Genomic DNA, 24235 nt, shown 5'->3' on the forward strand with positions numbered 1-24235 from the left:
ATTAGCAGGATTTTTCTAGCATTGATACCAGCACTATATGTTTCTTCGAATAAGAATAATAGTGGTTCTCAAGTCAACTTACACGCTTTTATAAAAGAATGGCAAGACGTTTAGACGGGAGCACTTTCTGGAACACAAAGTAGATGCATTTGAAGTTTCTATTTTAAATACACTCAAGGGAATTTGTTTTAAATCTGAAATCAGCCTGGTATCATACTGACTCCAGAAACTATGTATATATGTTAATAGATAAATTTTATGTAAAGTTATTTGCTTCTAAGATTGCTACATGCTAGAGTCCTGCAGTTTCACCATCGTATGCTTATTTTTGTCATATTCAGGAGGTGCTTACTGGAACTCTATCACCAAATGAAACAGCTGTGCTCTTGACGAAACCAGAAGTCATCAACAACTCTACACTGCTAAAGCAAATACTTAGCCTTGTGACACCAGATAAAGTCACAGTGTATTTGGAAAATATCCTGTCTGCTTCTGAAAAGGTATGGAAACGTATTCAATGACATCAACATAAGGCACAACATAAAATAGTGGGCTAGTAAAAACACGAATTGTTTGTAGTTGACATATGAACCCAAACAATGAATGACAATGGGGGATGAAACCTTTTGTAATTGAAACAATGTCACAAAGCCATGATATGATGAAGATGACTGTGTGGTTAACAGGTAAAAAGCAACCACCAATAGAAAGGGGTTCTGCAGTTCTACCATTGTAATCACCATGGGACAAACATAACCAAGAGTTGAGCAGTGCATATGAAGAGAGAGAATCATGGATTGAAGGTGTTCCACAGAGGTCATCTCAAATTGCTCACTTAGTTTGAACATTAATCCTCCTGCAAGTATATTACATCAACTAATATGTAGACACCAGAGGCAAGCAGGAGAAGTTCATGGTAAAGATATTAAATATCCTTAACAAATAAAACTGTGTTTGAGAAAAGTTGATTTTATTGGACGTTTAGTGTTCTAATTACACATCAAACAATTATTAGAAAATAAAGAAGATGGGGAGCAACATTACAAAATACAGTATCATAAAACATGTAGAAACATGTTTCATATAGATTTTGAAATATTCAGATAAAATGGATAAAAACAAACAGGCAATACAAAACAAATTCTTTAGGCCATTGGTATTCCTCCGTAAAATATTTGTGAAATACTCTTCTAAATAAAGGGATGGAGGGCATACACAATATCCCAGCAGCAAAGAGGGACTGATTAAGAAATTAAACCTTTGTGTTTTATCTACTCTCCTGACTTCCTTCAGTGTTTAGACTGCTTGCCGTTATTTATAGAGCAATTTCTTTCTACTAAGCAATTGCAATAGTGTTGTTTAATTATCACCATGTTTATGTGACCAAAATGAACTCCTCCATGAAAATGTCTACATGGACAACCTCTTCTTGGAAATAGCATGATTGTGTTCGTTAGTTTAAAGAAATAATTCGGAATTTGTTTGTTTATGAAAAATATAACTTGTACTTTTCATTTTTTCAGGAAAATCTCAGTGTTTCCCAAATTAACACAATAAAACAGACCTTAATAACAGTTATTTTGGAGAAAGTGAGCTCCAACTTCTCGTCTTTCACCCCGAATGATTGGAAAGAGTTCATACAAAAGGATCTGGTTGAATTGTTGGGAAGCTTCAATGAAACCCATCTTCATCAACTACCAAAAAATATTACTTGCGCCTCTTACCATGAAATGTAAGTATTTGGCTTTGCGTTCTACAAGAAACAACTGAGATTGAATTTGCTGGAATCAAGTTCTTGAAAAGGATTCTGTAGATTGACATGTTATACAAAGTTAAATCTGCTTTCAGCTTATACCGCGGCAATGGTAACTTATTGCACTCAAATGTCAACCGGTAGAAAATGGTAAAATATGTAAGCTGGTCATCTATCTTTTGCAGACTGAAAGGATTTGCCAAGCGTTACACTTCTCTAACAACTGACTCAAAAGTGGCTGTCTACAGATTTTATATTAAGGAATTTCTAAGCCAAGAATCTCTTAACACAGGTACAGTATACTGCAAAGGCAATTGTTTATGTCTATATCATTTTCTTTAATGATCATTGCTATATCACACATCAATTTACTGAATTATCCCAAAACATAGGTGCTGAAAAGGTGTAACGTGTGTCCGACTTTGATCAATACACATGGTTTCTGGGATCTGAACTAGCATGAAAAAACACTCACTGAATATCATTTGTCTGAACATTAGGTGGAAGCTAGAGTTCATTCTTGATTCACCCTCTCACTGACCCACTCTCGTGATGACTAAAGACACACCACAGTGCAGCACTGTGTGATTGCTGAGCACCTATCACACGAGTTCAGCTGTGACATCTGAATTCACCAGTGTACCTGCGAAACTATAGCCACATTGACAACAGGTGTTATCTGGTACCTAAAGGACATCCAAATGTCATTAATCAGAAAGTGATCCACTCTCTGCCTGATGGCCATTACCTTCTATTTGAAGGCATTTTCCAGGATGGTGACCAGAATTACCCTAATAAATAGGGGTGGGCGAAGTTTGTGGAGTTTTGCCCACTCCACTCTCTGTGCGGATCTGCGAAAAACTATGTGATGCGATGCTGAGAGGAGTTAAGTTGGTGAAAGCAAGCTAGAGAATTTGTATGTTAGACAACCTCCCAGTGAGATTTCTGAACAAAGGCGGTTGTGGCAGGTCGCTACCACTACCAATGAGAAAGCTGCAGCTCGCATTGAAGAAGCTGCCGCTCGAGTAGGAAATCTACTGGAGCGAAAGTAGTGCTCTCTGGTGCTCCACGTGATGTCGCTCATGCTGATTTTATAGGGGAGAGAAACTTTTGGCACAAATAATTTGCACAAAATGCGTGATGTACTGGACACCACCGCTCACTGAGCTCTGCATAGCATGGCAGAGTTTTTTCAGCACTACGTGGAGCTCCGGGTACTGCGACTCTGCAAAATCCGCCCTGGCCTACTAATAAGCGCAGGTAGCAAGAAGGATTTAGGGTAGTTCATCTCAAACTGGAAAAAAGGAGCAAGGATGTACACAATTACTGACTTCATGCTGTTCCATTCAAAGCAATCATCAACATATGAGTGGCTATAGGCCTACTACAACTGCAGAAAGGGTTCCAACAATACCAGAAGGTGACACTGAGGCCAATTGGCAGTGTTCTTAACTGGGAATGTTGGCTTCCCAAAATAAAATGCAGTACCTCCTGTTTCCTACAGTACCTATAGGTGTCTCTCTGTTATATAGAGCACATGTGATTGTTGTTTGGGAGACCTGTTAACACTTGAGCCAAAGCCAGAATATTGAGGTTTGCAAGGGAGAGAAATTAGCTTACATGCTAGATGTCTACAATGGAGTAGAACCTTGATCCCTATACCCTTACAAAGGGTATAAATAAGATTCTAGGACACCTGCAGGTTTAGGCCTTAACATCTTGCTGGGCATTATCTCTGCACGAAGAGGTGTACCTGTCAAACTCTTGCCACAGCTTTCCTTGAGGGCATTAGTTTTACGCTGTCTCAGGAAGTAAGCATTTGTGCAATTTCCCCCTGTATGTATCCATTTTACCTCCCTCTCATTTTGGAGAATGGTTGTCTTTTCATCTAGAGATTTGATCAGCAAAGTCAGCAAATGAGAGGACAGTGGGCCATCTGCCATGCTGCTGTGGCAGAGGATGCTACACTGAAGTCTGGCAAATGAATGCTACCATAGCATGCTTAGGGTTCCCCATCACTGTGGTGGAGAATTTCTGGGCAACAGTGCTACCCCCATTTGTTAGAAAGGCTCCAATTGGCATTGTTTTGTTTTTTCAGGTACAACCCCCTAACCCGTGTTTGGCAAAACAAGAAAGGAATGTCTCTGGTGCACTTTCTCCCTGAATGTGCCTATCATTTTTTTTCCTCTTTCAAGCGACCCTTCTTTTTATGAAGCCATAAGAACAAACATGCTTAAAGTCTGATTCTAAGTGGAGTGGAGGTTCCAGGACTGTTAAGTGGGTGAACCTGTGGTGGTCAGCCTACAGCAAAGTCTCTTAGATAGGAAATCAAACTGATGCTCCATTTTTGAAAAGCAAGCGATCTCCCACTGCTCAATCAGGCAGGATCGCAATTAGGGGGGCACACGTCATTTGCTAGTTTTTGGCTCTTGCCATACCTCTGCACATTTCTAAATGAGCCCCCGTGAGCTTGGTTAATCTCAGATAAAAAGTCTGCAGTGCCTGCTACATTATGGCAATTGTCCAAGAAACATTCATACCACAGGCTGAGAGAAACGCTTCCTCCAAATCAAAGAATAGAATCCTGATGGAGGACCTATTGCTTAACAGTAGGACTAATAGTTCTTGGACTATGATTTGCTGTTTCATACATATAGATATAGGAATAATATGCCAGCTGCATCAGGCTTACACAGACAGCACTACCAAAGCCTTGGCCATGAGTAGATTTTGTTGGTATGCAGGTTTCTATGATCGCCGGTTGCATTCTCTAGTCACTATTCACATCCCTTACTGAGTTATGTGGAAGAAGAAGGCTTGGGAATTGTATAAACCGATGTATTGCCCATCCTTGAAAGGCCAGTTGTACTGGTTGGGATCCAGACCTAGAGGTAAATAAAGACAGGCTATGCAAGTAAGAACAGTGAGGCTGGTCCTTGGGTCTTGAAAGCTTCACCAGAGTTGCAAGAACTTACGTGGGAAAGCTGCTGAAATCAGTCAGTGTCCCATTATGCATGGTTTAAAGAACTAGAAATTAGTTATAAGCTTCACATGCATAAGAAAAACAATGATGGTGGAACAAAACAGCAGCCAAATATGATTGAGCGATCAAGGATAGTCTGTGCCATGCTTCGATATTAGAAACTTATTGAGATTGAAAGAAAAAAATTCTGATTAATAATACTCCCCAAAAGAAAGAACTGTTGAAGACACACATATACCTAAGGATAGGGTTGAGTAGAACGCGATGCATATATGCATGTCATGCACTGATGTGTAAAATTGACCACTTATCCACAACAGAATCAATTTGTGTAAGGTGTTGACGACATGATAATAGGAAAGTGTCATAGTGTAGAAGTAATGTTAATATTATGTACAAATCTACCACAGACCAAATCAGACACACAATATCCTTCATCATCAGCAGCAAAAACGGTACTATTGATGATGGTGCCAGATTTATTGTTTTTGTTTTCGCAACAGCTACAGATGACTTGTGCAAAAGAACTGAAGCTGATGCAAACATTATGCTATTATCTTTCAAAAGAAGAGACGAAATTAGGGTGTTTCAGAATGTAAACGTTTTTACAGGACTAAAGTCAATCTTTAATGCATCTCTATTTCAGGCACAGGCATCGCTTGTGATGCATCAGGTATTACATCATGGCTGAAGGAAAACCTAATGCAGTTCATTCAGCAATCTAACATTGAAGATCTTGCACAGTTCAACAGAAATCTTAACAAGGTAGGCCCTTTGAAATATACCTTCAAACATTAGAAGAAATACATGAATTTACATTTTTGAGTATGAAATTATGTTTTGCAATGATATCCACTGAAGGATAAATCAAAAATAAGACTCTTTCAACACTGAATTCATTCAAGATTTAAATGTGAAATTCACTGCTCTTTATTTTCTCTAGGTGTTTATACCCAGTAATCTTACAGCAGAGGAGCTGGCTGAAATAACCATATATGTGGATGAATTTAAAAATGAAACATTAAAAACATTAATTCTGGGACAAATCTTGCACTTTGACAACAATGAAGTATTTTTGCAGTATCTTAGCGCTTTAAAGATGACTATTTGTCTCGTAAGTATTGTATTATTCACACAGGGTGTATCAATATTTTAAAAATAGCCTCATTTCTAAGTGACATGGTGCGTCTCATCCAAAATCACTATTTATTTTTAAAGTTTGTGAACAGAGTGTTGAAGTAATCAACCCTCCTCAACAACCCAAATAGAAATTAATAATACCCTTTCTAAAATGTTTTTTGTTTTCAGCTATAAATCATTATCTTCTAAACATAATTCTACTTCTCATCACAAGCATTTGTCACTGATAAATATTTTTTGCCTTTCACAGAGCTCAAACCCATCTACAAATGTGACTTTGTGTAATGCGTCTGCTTTCTTCACACTTTCAACTCAAAAAGAGTTTTTGAACAACACTTTATCTGCACTCAACATGGACTGGTGCTTGAAAAATATGAATGAATGGGTCAGACTTTTCCAGATTGTCATTGAACTATTTCTGAGGGTCATAGATGAATCCGATCTATCACGATTACCACTTAATATAACATGTGAAGGCTACCAAACAATGTAAGTAAAAGTCATCAAAGCCAACTTTTAAATATCTGCAATTAAAAGTGAATGGATTGGTTTTCTATTTAGTACTCAATATTTTCTTTTTTCTCTTTAATTAATGACTACAGAATAAAACAGCTGAGCGATGTAGTCCTTGAACTCGATGTCAATAACAAACGTGCCATTTACGAATTCAGTGAAAAATACCTTTCTCAACAGTTTGACAAAGCAGGTACACATGTTTTAATTGCAATATGAAGCTTTAAACTTTATTGCTGCAGGGCGTAAAGTACAACATCTTTATTCTCACACCCAGAATTACAGATATTATAGGCCGCAGTACTTCTGGGATACTCCAATACCGCTGTATTCTAGGTGGGACCTTTAGCGCACACTTACGATTGAGATATTACTATAGGAACCTGCATTGAAAAAACAATTTTTGAATGAAATTCTCTATTATGTTCCTATTGAATATTCTCTTAGTGAATAAAAAAATGTATTGTCACCTAATGGTGCACTTCAAGAAAATTGTTAAAGTGACTTTCATGATTCTCTGCATGTGTAAATTACTGATATCAGAAACTAAAATATATCTACCCAAGGAAATGAAAGAAGCGAAAATACACCCATTTAAAAAGATGAGGATGTTACAAGAAAAAGTAGTCTGAAGCTAGACAGATGATAGTAACTCACTTTCCACATAAGAAGTTCTCTAAAATGTATTGATTAATGCTCAGCAAAATATAATTTTATTAATCTACAACGGAATACGGTAAAATACCAGTGCAACTCGCTATCACACTGCAAGTGTGGGTCATACAGGTAATTAGTAAACTTCTTCACATGTGGGCCTGACATAGAAGGTTAGATTTAGATGGTGTCTCCTTTGTAAAAAATATGATGTGAACATTACGTTGGATTTGCATAAAAAAAGGTATTCAAATAGTCCCCTGAATCACAAAGTCCAAAACGGACAGTTCAGTGGCTGGCAAAATCTGTTATTGACATAGGTGCATTTTCGACCAACTTTAGTTTTGAGAGTTCTTTATTTTGGCACATTTGAGATATACATCAGCACAACTGACTTAGCAAAACTATAGAGCAGCAGTTAAATATTCTGCTCTCATTACAAATTCATCACAATGCCTTAACACCTGTTATTCAATGCTTAATGAAACCTTTCTTTTGTTTAGGCTCTGCATGCGCATCAAATACAAACGGAACAAAGGAATGGCTAGTGAAGAATTTGGGTGCCTTCTTCTCATACGCTTCAGTCTCGAAACTTATAGCCCTGTACCCCAATCTAAGCATAGTAAGTGGTGAAGCTGAAAAACATATCTGTTTGCCACACAGTTTTACTAGTAGCAAATGGGTTGTCTGAAGTCTTTTCTCACTACATCATTCTTTTCATTTCCTTTCTTGTATGTCACCATCTTTATTCGGGGCAGGATCAGTAGCTTAAATTAGCAGGATTTTTCTAGCATTGATACCAGCACTATATGTTTCTTCGAATAAGAATAATAGTGGTTCTCAAGTCAACTTACACGCTTTTATAAAAGAATGGCAAGACGTTTAGACGGGAGCACTTTCTGGAACACAAAGTAGATGCATTTGAAGTTTCTATTTTAAATACACTCAAGGGAATTTGTTTTAAATCTGAAATCAGCCTGGTATCATACTGACTCCAGAAACTATGTATATATGTTAATAGATAAATTTTATATAAAGGTATTTGCTTCTAAGATTGCTACATTCTAGAGTCCTGCAGTTTCACCATCGTATGCTTATTTTTGTCATATTCAGGAGGTGCTTACTGGAACTCTATCACCAAATGAAACAGCTGTGCTCTTGACGAAACCAGAAGTCATCAACAACTCTACACTGCTAAAGCAAATACTTAGCCTTGTGACACCAGATAAAGTCACAGTGTATTTGGAAAATATCCTGTCTGCTTCTGAAAAGGTATGGAAACGTATTCAATGACATCAACTTAAGGCACAACATAAAATAGTGGGCTAGTAAAAACACGAATTGTTTGTAGTTGACATATGAACCCAAACAATGAATGACAATGGGGGATGAAACCTTTTGTAATTGAAACAATGTCACAAAGCCATGATATGATGAAGATGACTGTGTGGTTAACAGGTAAAAAGCAACCACCAATAGAAAGGGGTTCTGCAGTTCTACCATTGTAATCACCATGGGACAAACATAACCAAGAGTTGAGCAGTGCATATGAAGAGAGAGAATCATGGATTGAAGGTGTTCCACAGAGGTCATCTCAAATTGCTCACTTAGTTTGAACATTAATCCTCCTGCAAGTATATTACATCAACTAATATGTAGACACCAGAGGCAAGCAGGAGAAGTTCATGGTAAAGATATTAAATATCCTTAACAAATAAAACTGTGTTTGAGAAAAGTTGATTTTATTGGACGTTTAGTGTTCTAATTACACATCAAACAATTATTAGAAAATAAAGAAGATGGGGAGCAACATTACAAAATACAGTATCATAAAACATGTAGAAACATGTTTCATATAGATTTTGAAATATTCAGATAAAATGGATAAAAACAAACAGGCAATACAAAACAAATTCTTTAGGCCATTGGTATTCCTCCGTGAAATATTTGTGAAATACTCTTCTAAATAAAGGGATGGAGGGCATACACAATATTCCAGCAGCAAAGAGGGAATGATTAAGGAATTAAACCTTTGTGTTTTATCTACTCTCCTGACTTCCTTCAGTGTTTAGACTGCTTGCCGTTATTTATAGAGCAATTTCTTTCTACTAAGCAATTGCAATAGTGTTGTTTAATTATCACCATGTTTATGTGACCAAAATGAACTCCTCCATGAAAATGTCTACATGGACAACCTCTTCTTGGAAATAGCATGATTGTGTTCGTTAGTTTAAAGAAATAATTCGGAATTTGTTTGTTTATGAAAAATATAACTTGTACTTTTCATTTTTTCAGGAAAATCTCAGTGTTTCCCAAATTAACACAATAAAACAGACCTTAATAACAGTTATTTTGGAGAAAGTGAGCTCCAACTTCTCGTCTTTCACCCCGAATGATTGGAAAGAGTTCATACAAAAGGATCTGGTTGAATTGTTGGGAAGCTTCAATGAAACCCATCTTCATCAACTACCAAAAAATATTACTTGCGCCTCTTACCATGAAATGTAAGTATTTGGCTTTGCGTTCTACAAGAAACAACTGAGATTGAATTTGCTGGAATCAAGTTCTTGAAAAGGATTCTGTAGATTGACATGTTATACAAAGTTAAATCTGCTTTCAGCTTATACCGCGGCAATGGTAACTTATTGCACTCAAATGTCAACCGGTAGAAAATGGTAAAATATGTAAGCTGGTCATCTATCTTTTGCAGACTGAAAGGATTTGCCAAGCGTTACACTTCTCTAACAACTGACTCAAAAGTGGCTGTCTACAGATTTTATATTAAGGAATTTCTAAGCCAAGAATCTCTTAACACAGGTACAGTATACTGCAAAGGCAATTGTTTATGTCTATATCATTTTCTTTAATGATCATTGCTATATCACACATCAATTTACTGAATTATCCCAAAACATAGGTGCTGAAAAGGTGTAACGTGTGTCCGACTTTGATCAATACACATGGTTTCTGGGATCTGAACTAGCATGAAAAAACACTCACTGAATATCATTTGTCTGAACATTAGGTGGAAGCTAGAGTTCATTCTTGATTCACCCTCTCACTGACCCACTCTCGTGATGACTAAAGACACACCACAGTGCAGCACTGTGTGATTGCAGAGCACCTATCACACGAGTTCAGCTGTGACATCTGAATTCACCAGTGTACCTGCGAAACTATAGCCACATTGACAACAGGTGTTATCTGGTACCTAAAGGACATCCAAATGTCATTAATCAGAAAGTGATCCACTCTCTGCCTGATGGCCATTACCTTCTATTTGAAGGCATTTTCCAGGATGGTGACCAGAATTACCCTAATAAATAGGGGTGGGCGAAGTTTGTGGAGTTTTGCCCACTCCACTCTCTGTGCGGATCTGCGAAAAACTATGTGATGCGATGCTGAGAGGAGTTAAGTTGGTGAAAGCAAGCTAGAGAATTTGCATGTTAGACAACCTCCCAGTGAGATTTCTGAACAAAGGCGGTTGTGGCAGGTCGCTACCACTACCAATGAGAAAGCTGCAGCTCGCATTGAAGAAGCTGCCGCTCGAGTAGGAAATCTACTGGAGCGAAAGTAGTGCTCTCTGGTGCTCCACGTGATGTCGCTCATGCTGATTTTATAGGGGAGAGAAACTTTTGGCACAAATAATTTGCACGAAATGCGTGATGTACTGGACACCACCGCTCACTGAGCTCTGCATAGCATGGCAGAGTTTTTTCAGCACTACGTGGAGCTCCGGGTACTGCGACTCTGCAAAATCCGCCCTGGCCTACTAATAAGCGCAGGTAGCAAGAAGGATTTAGGGTAGTTCATCTCAAACTGGAAAAAAGGAGCAAGGATGTACACAATTACTGACTTCATGCTGTTCCATTCAAAGCAATCATCAACATATGAGTGGCTATAGGCCTACTACAACTGCAGAAAGGGTTCCAACAATACCAGAAGGTGACACTGAGGCCAATTGGCAGTGTTCTTAACTGGGAATGTTGGCTTCCCAAAATAAAATGCAGTACCTCCTGTTTCTTACAGTACCTATAGGTGTCTCTCTGTTATATAGAGCACATGTGATTGTTGTTTGGGAGACCTGTTAACACTTGAGCCAAAGCCAGAATATTGAGGTTTGCAAGGGAGAGAAATTAGCTTACATGCTAGATGTCTACAATGGAGTAGAACCTTGATCCCTATACCCTTACAAAGGGTATAAATAAGATTCTAGGACACCTGCAGGTTAAGGCCTTAACGTCTTGCTGGGCATTATCTCTGCACGAAGAGGTGTACCTGTCAAACTCTTGCCACAGCTTTCCTTGAGGGCATTAGTTTTACGCTGTCTCAGGAAGTAAGCATTTGTGCAATTTCCCCCTGTATGTATCCATTTTACCTCCCTCTCATTTTGGAGAATGGTTGTCTTTTCATCTAGAGATTTGATCAGCAAAGTCAGCAAATGAGAGGACAGTGGGCCATCTACCATGCTGCTGTGGCAGAGGATGCTACACTGAAGTCTGGCAAATGAATGCTACCATAACATGCTTAGGGTTCCCCATCACTGTGGTGGAGAATTTCTGGGCAACAGTGCTACCCCCATTTGTTAGAAAGGCTCCAATTGGCATTGTTTTGTTTTTTCAGGTACAACCCCCTAACCCGTGTTTGGCAAAACAAGAAAGGAATGTCTCTGGTGCACTTTCTCCCTGAATGTGCCTATCATTTTTTTTCCTCTTTCAAGCGACCCTTCTTTTTATGAAGCCATAAGAACAAACATGCTTAAAGTCTGATTCTAAGTGGAGTGGAGGTTCCAGGACTGTTAAGTGGGTGAACCTGTGGTGGTCAGCCTACAGCAAAGTCTCTTAGATAGGAAATCAAACTGATGCTCCATTTTTGAAAAGCAAGCGATCTCCCACTGCTCAATCAGGCAGGATCGCAATTAGGGGGGCACACGTCATTTGCTAGTTTTTGGCTCTTGCCATACCTCTGCACATTTCTAAATGAGCCCCCGTGAGCTTGGTTAATCTCAGATAAAAAGTCTGCAGTGCCTGCTACATTATGGCAATTGTCCAAGAAACATTCATACCACAGGCTGAGAGAAACGCTTCCTCCAAATCAAAGAATAGAATCCTGATGGAGGACCTATTGCTTAACAGTAGGACTAATAGTTCTTGGACTATGATTTGCTGTTTCATACATATAGATATAGGAATAATATGCCAGCTGCATCAGGCTTACACAGACAGCACTACCAAAGCCTTGGCCATGAGTAGATTTTGTTGGTATGCAGGTTTCTATGATCGCCGGTTGCATTCTCTAGTCACTATTCACATCCCTTACTGAGTTATGTGGAAGAAGAAGGCTTGGGAATTGTATAAACCGATGTATTGCCCATCCTTGAAAGGCCAGTTGTACTGGTTGGGATCCAGACCTAGAGGTGAATAAAGACAGGCTATGCAAGTAAGAACAGTGAGGCTGGTCCTTGGGTCTTGAAAGCTTCACCAGAGTTGCAAGAACTTACGTGGGAAAGCTGCTGAAATCAGTCAGTGTCCCATTATGCATGGTTTAAAGAACTAGAAATTAGTTATAAGCTTCACATGCACAAGAAAAACAATGATGGTGGAACAAAACAGCAGCCAAATATGATTGAGCGATCAAGGATAGTCTGTGCCATGCTTCGATATTAGAAACTTATTGAGATTGAAAGAAAAAAATTCTGATTAATAATACTCCCCAAAAGAAAGAACTGTTGAAGACACACATATACTTAAGGATAGGGTTGAGTAGAACGCGATGCATATATGCATGTCATGCACTGATGTGTAAAATTGACCACTTATCCACAACAGAATCAATTTGTGTAAGGTGTTGACGACATGATAATAGGAAAGTGTCATAGTGTAGAAGTAATGTTAATATTATGTACAAATCTACCACAGACCAAATCAGACACACAATATCCTTCATCATCAGCAGCAAAAACGGTACTATTGATGATGGTGCCAGATTTATTGTTTTTGTTTTCGCAACAGCTACAGATGACTTGTGCAAAAGAACTGAAGCTGATGCAAACATTATGCTATTATCTTTCAAAAGAAGAGACGAAATTAGGGTGTTTCAGAATGTAAACGTTTTTACAGGACTAAAGTCAATCTTTAATGCATCTCTATTTCAGGCACAGGCATCGCTTGTGATGCATCAGGTATTACATCATGGCTGAAGGAAAACCTAATGCAGTTCATTCAGCAATCTAACATTGAAGATCTTGCACAGTTCAACAGAAATCTTAACAAGGTAGGCCCTTTGAAATATACCTTCAAACATTAGAAGAAATACATGAATTTACATTTTTGAGTATGAAATTATGTTTTGCAATGATATCCACTGAAGGATAAATCAAAAATAAGACTCTTTCAACACTGAATTCATTCAAGATTTAAATGTGAAATTCACTGCTCTTTATTTTCTCTAGGTGTTTATACCCAGTAATCTTACAGCAGAGGAGCTGGCTGAAATAACCATATATGTGGATGAATTTAAAAATGAAACATTAAAAACATTAATTCTGGGTCAAATCTTGGACTTTGACAACAATGAAGTATTTTTGCAGTATCTTAGCGCTTTAAAGATGACTATTTGTCTCGTAAGTATTGTATTATTCACACAGGGTGTATCAATATTTTAAAAATAGCCTCATTTCTAAGTGACATGGTGCGTCTCATCCAAAATCACTATTTATTTTTAAAGTTTGTGAACAGAGTGTTGAAGTAATCAACCCTCCTCAACAACCCAAATAGAAATTAATAATACCCTTTCTAAAATGTTTTTTGTTTTCAGCTATAAATCATTATCTTCTAAACATAATTCTACTTCTCATCACAAGCATTTGTCACTGATAAATATTTTTTGCCTTTCACAGAGCTCAAACCCATCTACAAATGTGACTTTGTGTAATGCGTCTGCTTTCTTCACACTTTCAACTCAAAAAGAGTTTTTGAACAACACTTTATCTGCACTCAACATGGACTGGTGCTTGAAAAATATGAATAATTGGGTCAGACTTTTCCAGATTGTCATTGAACTATTTCTGAGGGTCATAGATGAATCCGATCTATCACGATTACCACTTAATATAACATGTGAAGCCTACCAAACAATGTAAGTAAAAGTCATCAAAGCCAACTTTTAAATATCGGCAATTAAAAGTGAATGGATTGGTTTTCTATTTAGTACTCAATATTTTCTTTTTTCTCTTTAATTAATGACTACAGAATAAAACAGCTGAGCGATGTAGTCCTTGAACTCGATGTCAATAACAAACGTGCCATTTACGAATTCAGTGAAAAATACCTTTCTCAACAGTTTGACAAAGCAGGTACACATGTTTTAATTGCAATATGAAGCTTTAAACTTTATTGCTGCAGGGCGTAAAGTACAACATCTTTATTCTCACACCCAGAATTACAGATATTATAGGCCGCAGTACTTCTGGGATACTCCAATACCGCTGTATTCTAGGTGGGACCTTTAGCGCACACTTACGATTGAGATATTACTATAGGAACCTGCATTGAAAAAACAATTTTTGAATGAAATTCTCTATTATGCTCCTATTGAATATTCTCTTAGTGAATAAAAAAATGTATTGTCACCTAATGGTGCACTTCAAGAAAATTGTTAAAGTGACTTTCATGATTCTCTGCATGTGTAAATTACTGATATCAGAAACTAAAATATATCTACCCAAGGAAATGAAAGAAGCGAAAATACACCCATTTAAAAAGATGAGGATGTTACAAGAAAAAGTAGTCTGAAGCTAGACAGATGATAGTAACTCACTTTCCACATAAGAAGTTCTCTAAAATGTATTGATTAATGCTCAGCAAAATATAATTTTATTAATCTACAACGGAATACGGTAAAATACCAGTGCAACTCGCTATCACACTGCAAGTGTGGGTCATACAGGTAATTAGTAAACTTCTTCACATGTGGGCCTGACATAGAAGGTTAGATTTAGATGGTGTCTCCTTTGTAAAAAATATGATGTGAACATTACGTTGGATTTGCATAAAAAAAGGTATTCAAATAGTCCCCTGAATCACAAAGTCCAAAACGGACAGTTCAGTGGCTGGCAAAATCTGTTATTGACATAGGTGCATTTTCGACCAACTTTAGTTTTGAGAGTTCTTTATTTTGGCACATTTGAGATATACATCAGCACAACTGACTTAGCAAAACTATAGAGCAGCAGTTAAATATTCTGCTCTCATTACAAATTCATCACAATGCCTTAACACCTGTTATTCAATGCTTAATGAAACCTTTCTTTTGTTTAGGCTCTGCATGCGCATCAAATACAAACGGAACAAAGGAATGGCTAGTGAAGAATTTGGGTGCCTTCTTCTCATACGCTTCAGTCTCGAAACTTATAGCCCTGTACCCCAATCTAAGCATAGTAAGTGGTGAAGCTGAAAAACATATCTGTTTGCCACACAGTTTTACTAGTAGCAAATGGGTTGTCTGAAGTCTTTTCTCACTACATCATTCTTTTCATTTCCTTTCTTGTATGTCACCATCTTTATTCGGGGCAGGATCAGTAGCTTAAATTAGCAGGATTTTTCTAGCATTGATACCAGCACTATATGTTTCTTCGAATAAGAATAATAGTGGTTCTCAAGTCAACTTACACGCTTTTATAAAAGAATGGCAAGACGTTTAGACGGGAGCACTTTCTGGAACACAAAGTAGATGCATTTGAAGTTTCTATTTTAAATACACTCAAGGGAATTTGTTTTAAATCTGAAATCAGCCTGGTATCATACTGACTCCAGAAACTATGTATATATGTTAATAGATAAATTTTATATAAAGGTATTTGCTTCTAAGATTGCTACATTCTAGAGTCCTGCAGTTTCACCATCGTATGCTTATTTTTGTCATATTCAGGAGGTGCTTACTGGAACTCTATCACCAAATGAAACAGCTGTGCTCTTGACGAAACCAGAAGTCATCAACAACTCTACACTGCTAAAGCAAATACTTAGCCTTGTGACACCAGATAAAGTCACAGTGTATTTGGAAAATATCCTGTCTGCTTCTGAAAAGGTATGGAAACGTATTCAATGACATCAACTTAAGGCACAACATAAAATAGTGGGCTAGTAAAAACACGAATTGTTTGTAGTTGACATATGAACCCAAACAATGAATGACAATGGGGGATGAAACCTTTTGTAATTGAAACAATGTCACAAAGCCATGATATGATGAAGATGACTGTGTGGTTAACAGGTAAAAAGCAACCACCAATAGAAAGGGGTTCTGCAGTTCTACCATTGTAATCACCATGGGACAAACATAACCAAGAGTTGAGCAGTGCATATGAAGAGAGAGAATCATGGATTGAAGGTGTTCCACAGAGGTCATCTCAAATTGCTCACTTAGTTTGAACATTAATCCTCCTGCAAGTATATTACATCAACTAATATGTAGACACCAGAGGCAAGCAGGAGAAGTTCATGGTAAAGATATTAAATATCCTTAACAAATAAAACTGTGTTTGAGAAAAGTTGATTTTATTGGACGTTTAGTGTTCTAATTACACATCAAACAATTATTAGAAAATAAAGAAGATGGGGAGCAACATTACAAAATACAGTATCATAAAACATGTAGAAACATGTTTCATATAGATTTTGAAATATTCAGATAAAATGGATAAAAACAAACAGGCAATACAAAACAAATTCTTTAGGCCATTGGTATTCCTCCGTGAAATATTTGTGAAATACTCTTCTAAATAAAGGGATGGAGGGCATACACAATATTCCAGCAGCAAAGAGGGACTGATTAAGGAATTAAACCTTTGTGTTTTATCTACTCTCCTGACTTCCTTCAGTGTTTAGACTGCTTGCCGTTATTTATAGAGCAATTTCTTTCTACTAAGCAATTGCAATAGTGTTGTTTAATTATCACCATGTTTATGTGACCAAAATGAACTCCTCCATGAAAATGTCTACATGGACAACCTCTTCTTGGAAATAGCATGATTGTGTTCGTTAGTTTAAAGAAATAATTCGGAATTTGTTTGTTTATGAAAAATATAACTTGTACTTTTCATTTTTTCAGGAAAATCTCAGTGTTTCCCAAATTAACACAATAAAACAGACCTTAATAACAGTTATTTTGGAGAAAGTGAGCTCCAACTTCTCGTCTTTCACCCCGAATGATTGGAAAGAGTTCATACAAAAGGATCTGGTTGAATTGTTGGGAAGCTTCAATGAAACCCATCTTCATCAACTACCAAAAAATATTACTTGCGCCTCTTACCATGAAATGTAAGTATTTGGCTTTGCGTTCTACAAGAAACAACTGAGATTGAATTTGCTGGAATCAAGTTCTTGAAAAGGATTCTGTAGATTGACATGTTATACAAAGTTAAATCTGCTTTCAGCTTATACCGCGGCAATGGTAACTTATTGCACTCAAATGTCAACCGGTAGAAAATGGTAAAATATGTAAGCTGGTCATCTATCTTTTGCAGACTGAAAGGATTTGCCAAGCGTTACACTTCTCTAACAACTGACTCAAAAGTGGCTGTCTACAGATTTTATATTAAGGAATTTCTAAGCCAAGAATCTCTTAACACAGGTACAGTATACTGCAAAGGCAATTGTTTATGTCTATATCATTTTCTTTAATGATCATTGCTATATCACACATCAATTTACTGAATTATCCCAAAACATAGGTGCTGAAAAGGTGTAACGTGTGTCCGACTTTGATCAATACACATGGTTTCTGGGATCTGAACTAGCATGAAAAAACACTCACTGAATATCATTTGTCTGAACATTAGGTGGAAGCTAGAGTTCATTCTTGATTCACCCTCTCACTGACCCACTCTCGTGATGACTAAAGACACACCACAGTGCAGCACTGTGTGATTGCAGAGCACCTATCACACGAGTTCAGCTGTGACATCTGAATTCACCAGTGTACCTGCGAAACTATAGCCACATTGACAACAGGTGTTATCTGGTACCTAAAGGACATCCAAATGTCATTAATCAGAAAGTGATCCACTCTCTGCCTGATGGCCATTACCTTCTATTTGAAGGCATTTTCCAGGATGGTGACCAGAATTACCCTAATAAATAGGGGTGGGCGAAGTTTGTGGAGTTTTGCCCACTCCACTCTCTGTGCGGATCTGCGAAAAACTATGTGATGCGATGCTGAGAGGAGTTAAGTTGGTGAAAGCAAGCTAGAGAATTTGCATGTTAGACAACCTCCCAGTGAGATTTCTGAACAAAGGCGGTTGTGGCAGGTCGCTACCACTACCAATGAGAAAGCTGCAGCTCGCATTGAAGAAGCTGCCGCTCGAGTAGGAAATCTACTGGAGCGAAAGTAGTGCTCTCTGGTGCTCCACGTGATGTCGCTCATGCTGATTTTATAGGGGAGAGAAACTTTTGGCACAAATAATTTGCACGAAATGCGTGATGTACTGGACACCACCGCTCACTGAGCTCTGCATAGCATGGCAGAGTTTTTTCAGCACTACGTGGAGCTCCGGGTACTGCGACTCTGCAAAATCCGCCCTGGCCTACTAATAAGCGCAGGTAGCAAGAAGGATTTAGGGTAGTTCATCTCAAACTGGAAAAAAGGAGCAAGGATGTACACAATTACTGACTTCATGCTGTTCCATTCAAAGCAATCATCAACATATGAGTGGCTATAGGCCTACTACAACTGCAGAAAGGGTTCCAACAATACCAGAAGGTGACACTGAGGCCAATTGGCAGTGTTCTTAACTGGGAATGTTGGCTTCCCAAAATAAAATGCAGTACCTCCTGTTTCTTACAGTACCTATAGGTGTCTCTCTGTTATATAGAGCACATGTGATTGTTGTTTGGGAGACCTGTTAACACTTGAGCCAAAGCCAGAATATTGAGGTTTGCAAGGGAGAGAAATTAGCTTACATGCTAGATGTCTACAATGGAGTAGAACCTTGATCCCTATACCCTTACAAAGGGTATAAATAAGATTCTAGGACACCTGCAGGTTAAGGCCTTAACGTCTTGCTGGGCATTATCTCTGCACGAAGAGGTGTACCTGTCAAACTCTTGCCACAGCTTTCCTTGAGGGCATTAGTTTTACGCTGTCTCAGGAAGTAAGCATTTGTGCAATTTCCCCCTGTATGTATCCATTTTACCTCCCTCTCATTTTGGAGAATGGTTGTCTTTTCATCTAGAGATTTGATCAGCAAAGTCAGCAAATGAGAGGACAGTGGGCCATCTACCATGCTGCTGTGGCAGAGGATGCTACACTGAAGTCTGGCAAATGAATGCTACCATAACATGCTTAGGGTTCCCCATCACTGTGGTGGAGAATTTCTGGGCAACAGTGCTACCCCCATTTGTTAGAAAGGCTCCAATTGGCATTGTTTTGTTTTTTCAGGTACAACCCCCTAACCCGTGTTTGGCAAAACAAGAAAGGAATGTCTCTGGTGCACTTTCTCCCTGAATGTGCCTATCATTTTTTTTCCTCTTTCAAGCGACCCTTCTTTTTATGAAGCCATAAGAACAAACATGCTTAAAGTCTGATTCTAAGTGGAGTGGAGGTTCCAGGACTGTTAAGTGGGTGAACCTGTGGTGGTCAGCCTACAGCAAAGTCTCTTAGATAGGAAATCAAACTGATGCTCCATTTTTGAAAAGCAAGCGATCTCCCACTGCTCAATCAGGCAGGATCGCAATTAGGGGGGCACACGTCATTTGCTAGTTTTTGGCTCTTGCCATACCTCTGCACATTTCTAAATGAGCCCCCGTGAGCTTGGTTAATCTCAGATAAAAAGTCTGCAGTGCCTGCTACATTATGGCAATTGTCCAAGAAACATTCATACCACAGGCTGAGAGAAACGCTTCCTCCAAATCAAAGAATAGAATCCTGATGGAGGACCTATTGCTTAACAGTAGGACTAATAGTTCTTGGACTATGATTTGCTGTTTCATACATATAGATATAGGAATAATATGCCAGCTGCATCAGGCTTACACAGACAGCACTACCAAAGCCTTGGCCATGAGTAGATTTTGTTGGTATGCAGGTTTCTATGATCGCCGGTTGCATTCTCTAGTCACTATTCACATCCCTTACTGAGTTATGTGGAAGAAGAAGGCTTGGGAATTGTATAAACCGATGTATTGCCCATCCTTGAAAGGCCAGTTGTACTGGTTGGGATCCAGACCTAGAGGTGAATAAAGACAGGCTATGCAAGTAAGAACAGTGAGGCTGGTCCTTGGGTCTTGAAAGCTTCACCAGAGTTGCAAGAACTTACGTGGGAAAGCTGCTGAAATCAGTCAGTGTCCCATTATGCATGGTTTAAAGAACTAGAAATTAGTTATAAGCTTCACATGCACAAGAAAAACAATGATGGTGGAACAAAACAGCAGCCAAATATGATTGAGCGATCAAGGATAGTCTGTGCCATGCTTCGATATTAGAAACTTATTGAGATTGAAAGAAAAAAATTCTGATTAATAATACTCCCCAAAAGAAAGAACTGTTGAAGACACACATATACTTAAGGATAGGGTTGAGTAGAACGCGATGCATATATGCATGTCATGCACTGATGTGTAAAATTGACCACTTATCCACAACAGAATCAATTTGTGTAAGGTGTTGACGACATGATAATAGGAAAGTGTCATAGTGTAGAAGTAATGTTAATATTATGTACAAATCTACCACAGACCAAATCAGACACACAATATCCTTCATCATCAGCAGCAAAAACGGTACTATTGATGATGGTGCCAGATTTATTGTTTTTGTTTTCGCAACAGCTACAGATGACTTGTGCAAAAGAACTGAAGCTGATGCAAACATTATGCTATTATCTTTCAAAAGAAGAGACGAAATTAGGGTGTTTCAGAATGTAAACGTTTTTACAGGACTAAAGTCAATCTTTAATGCATCTCTATTTCAGGCACAGGCATCGCTTGTGATGCATCAGGTATTACATCATGGCTGAAGGAAAACCTAATGCAGTTCATTCAGCAATCTAACATTGAAGATCTTGCACAGTTCAACAGAAATCTTAACAAGGTAGGCCCTTTGAAATATACCTTCAAACATTAGAAGAAATACATGAATTTACATTTTTGAGTATGAAATTATGTTTTGCAATGATATCCACTGAAGGATAAATCAAAAATAAGACTCTTTCAACACTGAATTCATTCAAGATTTAAATGTGAAATTCACTGCTCTTTATTTTCTCTAGGTGTTTATACCCAGTAATCTTACAGCAGAGGAGCTGGCTGAAATAACCATATATGTGGATGAATTTAAAAATGAAACATTAAAAACATTAATTCTGGGTCAAATCTTGGACTTTGACAACAATGAAGTATTTTTGCAGTATCTTAGCGCTTTAAAGATGACTATTTGTCTCGTAAGTATTGTATTATTCACACAGGGTGTATCAATATTTTAAAAATAGCCTCATTTCTAAGTGACATGGTGCGTCTCATCCAAAATCACTATTTATTTTTAAAGTTTGTGAACAGAGTGTTGAAGTAATCAACCCTCCTCAACAACCCAAATAGAAATTAATAATACCCTTTCTAAAATGTTTTTTGTTTTCAGCTATAAATCATTATCTTCTAAACATAATTCTACTTCTCATCACAAGCATTTGTCACTGATAAATATTTTTTGCCTTTCACAGAGCTCAAACCCATCTACAAATGTGACTTTGTGTAATGCGTCTGCTTTCTTCACACTTTCAACTCAAAAAGAGTTTTTGAACAACACTTTATCTGCACTCAACATGGACTGGTGCTTGAAAAATATGAATAATTGGGTCAGACTTTTCCAGATTGTCATTGAACTATTTCTGAGGGTCATAGATGAATCCGATCTATCACGATTACCACTTAATATAACATGTGAAGCCTACCAAACAATGTAAGTAAAAGTCATCAAAGCCAACTTTTAAATATCGGCAATTAAAAGTGAATGGATTGGTTTTCTATTTAGTACTCAATATTTTCTTTTTTCTCTTTAATTAATGACTACAGAATAAAACAGCTGAGCGATGTAGTCCTTGAACTCGATGTCAATAACAAACGTGCCATTTACGAATTCAGTGAAAAATACCTTTCTCAACAGTTTGACAAAGCAGGTACACATGTTTTAATTGCAATATGAAGCTTTAAACTTTATTGCTGCAGGGCGTAAAGTACAACATCTTTATTCTCACACCCAGAATTACAGATATTATAGGCCGCAGTACTTCTGGGATACTCCAATACCGCTGTATTCTAGGTGGGACCTTTAGCGCACACTTACGATTGAGATATTACTATAGGAACCTGCATTGAAAAAACAATTTTTGAATGAAATTCTCTATTATGCTCCTATTGAATATTCTCTTAGTGAATAAAAAAATGTATTGTCACCTAATGGTGCACTTCAAGAAAATTGTTAAAGTGACTTTCATGATTCTCTGCATGTGTAAATTACTGATATCAGAAACTAAAATATAACTACCCAAGGAAATGAAAGAAGCGAAAATACACCCATTTAAAAAGATGAGGATGTTACAAGAAAAAGTAGTCTGAAGCTAGACAGATGATAGTAACTCACTTTCCACATAAGAAGTTCTCTAAAATGTATTGATTAATGCTCAGCAAAATATAATTTTATTAATCTACAACGGAATACGGTAAAATACCAGTGCAACTCGCTATCACACTGCAAGTGTGGGTCATACAGGTAATTAGTACACTTCTTCACATGTAGGCCTGACATAGAAGGTTAGATTTAGATGGTGTCTCCTTTGTAAAAAATATGATGTGAACATTACGTTGGATTTGCATAAAAAAAAGTATTCAAATAGTCCCCTGAATCACAAAGTCCAAAACGGACAGTTCAGTGGCTGGTAAAATCTGTTATTGACATAGGTGCATTTTCGACCAACTTTAGTTTTGAGAGTTCTTTATTTTGGCACATTTGAGATATACATCAGCACAACTGACTTAGCAAAACTATAGAGCAGCAGTTAAATATTCTGCTCTCATTACAAATTCATCACAATGCCTTAACACCTGTTATTCAATGCTTAATGAAACCTTTCCTTTGTTTAGGCTCTGCATGCGCATCAAATACAAACGGAACAAAGGAATGGCTAGTGAAGAATTTGGGTGCCTTCTTCTCATACGCTTCAGTCTCGAAACTTATAGCCCTGTACCCCAATCTAAGCATAGTAAGTGGTGAAGCTGAAAAACATATCTGTTTGCCACACAGTTTTACTAGTAGCAAATGGGTTGTCTGAAGTCTTTTCTCACTACATCATTCTTTTCATTTCCTTTCTTGTATGTCACCATCTTTATTCGGGGCAGGATCAGTAGCTTAAATTAGCAGGATTTTTCTAGCATTGATACCAGCACTATATGTTTCTTCGAATAAGAATAATAGTGGTTCTCAAGTCAACTTACACGCTTTTATAAAAGAATGGCAAGACGTTTAGACGGGAGCACTTTCTGGAACACAAAGTAGATGCATTTGAAGTTTCTATTTTAAATACACTCAAGGGAATTTGTTTTAAATCTGAAATAAGCCTGGTATCATACTGACTCCAGAAACTATGTATATATGTTAATAGATGAATTTTATGTAAAGTTATTTGCTTCTAAGATTGCTACATGCTAGAGTCCTGCAGTTTCACCATCGTATGCTTATTTTTGTCATATTCAGGAGGTGCTTACTGGAACTCTATCACCAAATGAAACAGCTGTGCTCTTGACGAAACCAGAAGTCATCAACAACTCTACACTGCTAAAGCAAATACTTAGCCTTGTGACACCAGATAAAGTCACAGTGTATTTGGAAAATATCCTGTCTGCTTCTGAAAAGGTATGGAAACGTATTCAATGACATCAACTTAAGGCACAACATAAAATAGTGGGCTAGTAAAAACACGAATTGTTTGTAGTTGACATATGAACCCAAACAATGAATGACAATGGGGGATGAAACCTTTTGTAATTGAAACAATGTCACAAAGCCATGATATGATGAAGATGACTGTGTGGTTAACAGGTAAAAAACAACCACCAATAGAAAGGGGTTCTGCAGTTCTACCATTGTAATCACCATGGGACAAACATAACCAAGAGTTGAGCAGTGCATATGAAGAGAGAGAA

At 37.7% G+C, this 24235-nt stretch overlaps 1 protein-coding gene across 1 annotated transcript in view; it reads left to right on the plus strand.

Moving 5' to 3' along the window:
- LOC146796679 (uncharacterized) overlaps positions 1 to 24235 on the plus strand; it is a 482771-nt gene that overhangs the window by 29256 nt on the left and 429280 nt on the right. The window contains exons 23-47 of the mRNA XM_085631367.1: positions 342 to 500; positions 1524 to 1732; positions 1939 to 2045; positions 5383 to 5501; positions 5680 to 5850; positions 6127 to 6365; positions 6479 to 6582; positions 7547 to 7665; positions 8157 to 8315; positions 9339 to 9547; positions 9754 to 9860; positions 13198 to 13316; positions 13495 to 13665; positions 13942 to 14180; positions 14294 to 14397; positions 15362 to 15480; positions 15972 to 16130; positions 17154 to 17362; positions 17569 to 17675; positions 21013 to 21131; positions 21310 to 21480; positions 21757 to 21995; positions 22109 to 22212; positions 23177 to 23295; positions 23787 to 23945. Coding sequence (XP_085487493.1) covers positions 342 to 500; positions 1524 to 1732; positions 1939 to 2045; positions 5383 to 5501; positions 5680 to 5850; positions 6127 to 6365; positions 6479 to 6582; positions 7547 to 7665; positions 8157 to 8315; positions 9339 to 9547; positions 9754 to 9860; positions 13198 to 13316; positions 13495 to 13665; positions 13942 to 14180; positions 14294 to 14397; positions 15362 to 15480; positions 15972 to 16130; positions 17154 to 17362; positions 17569 to 17675; positions 21013 to 21131; positions 21310 to 21480; positions 21757 to 21995; positions 22109 to 22212; positions 23177 to 23295; positions 23787 to 23945 — 3840 coding nt within the window. The remainder of the gene's footprint in view (positions 1 to 341; positions 501 to 1523; positions 1733 to 1938; positions 2046 to 5382; positions 5502 to 5679; positions 5851 to 6126; positions 6366 to 6478; positions 6583 to 7546; positions 7666 to 8156; positions 8316 to 9338; positions 9548 to 9753; positions 9861 to 13197; positions 13317 to 13494; positions 13666 to 13941; positions 14181 to 14293; positions 14398 to 15361; positions 15481 to 15971; positions 16131 to 17153; positions 17363 to 17568; positions 17676 to 21012; positions 21132 to 21309; positions 21481 to 21756; positions 21996 to 22108; positions 22213 to 23176; positions 23296 to 23786; positions 23946 to 24235) is intronic.

This window comes from Triturus cristatus, chromosome 10, assembly GCF_964204655.1.
Source record: "Triturus cristatus chromosome 10, aTriCri1.1, whole genome shotgun sequence".
In the NCBI taxonomy this organism is placed as follows: domain Eukaryota; kingdom Metazoa; phylum Chordata; class Amphibia; order Caudata; family Salamandridae; genus Triturus; species Triturus cristatus.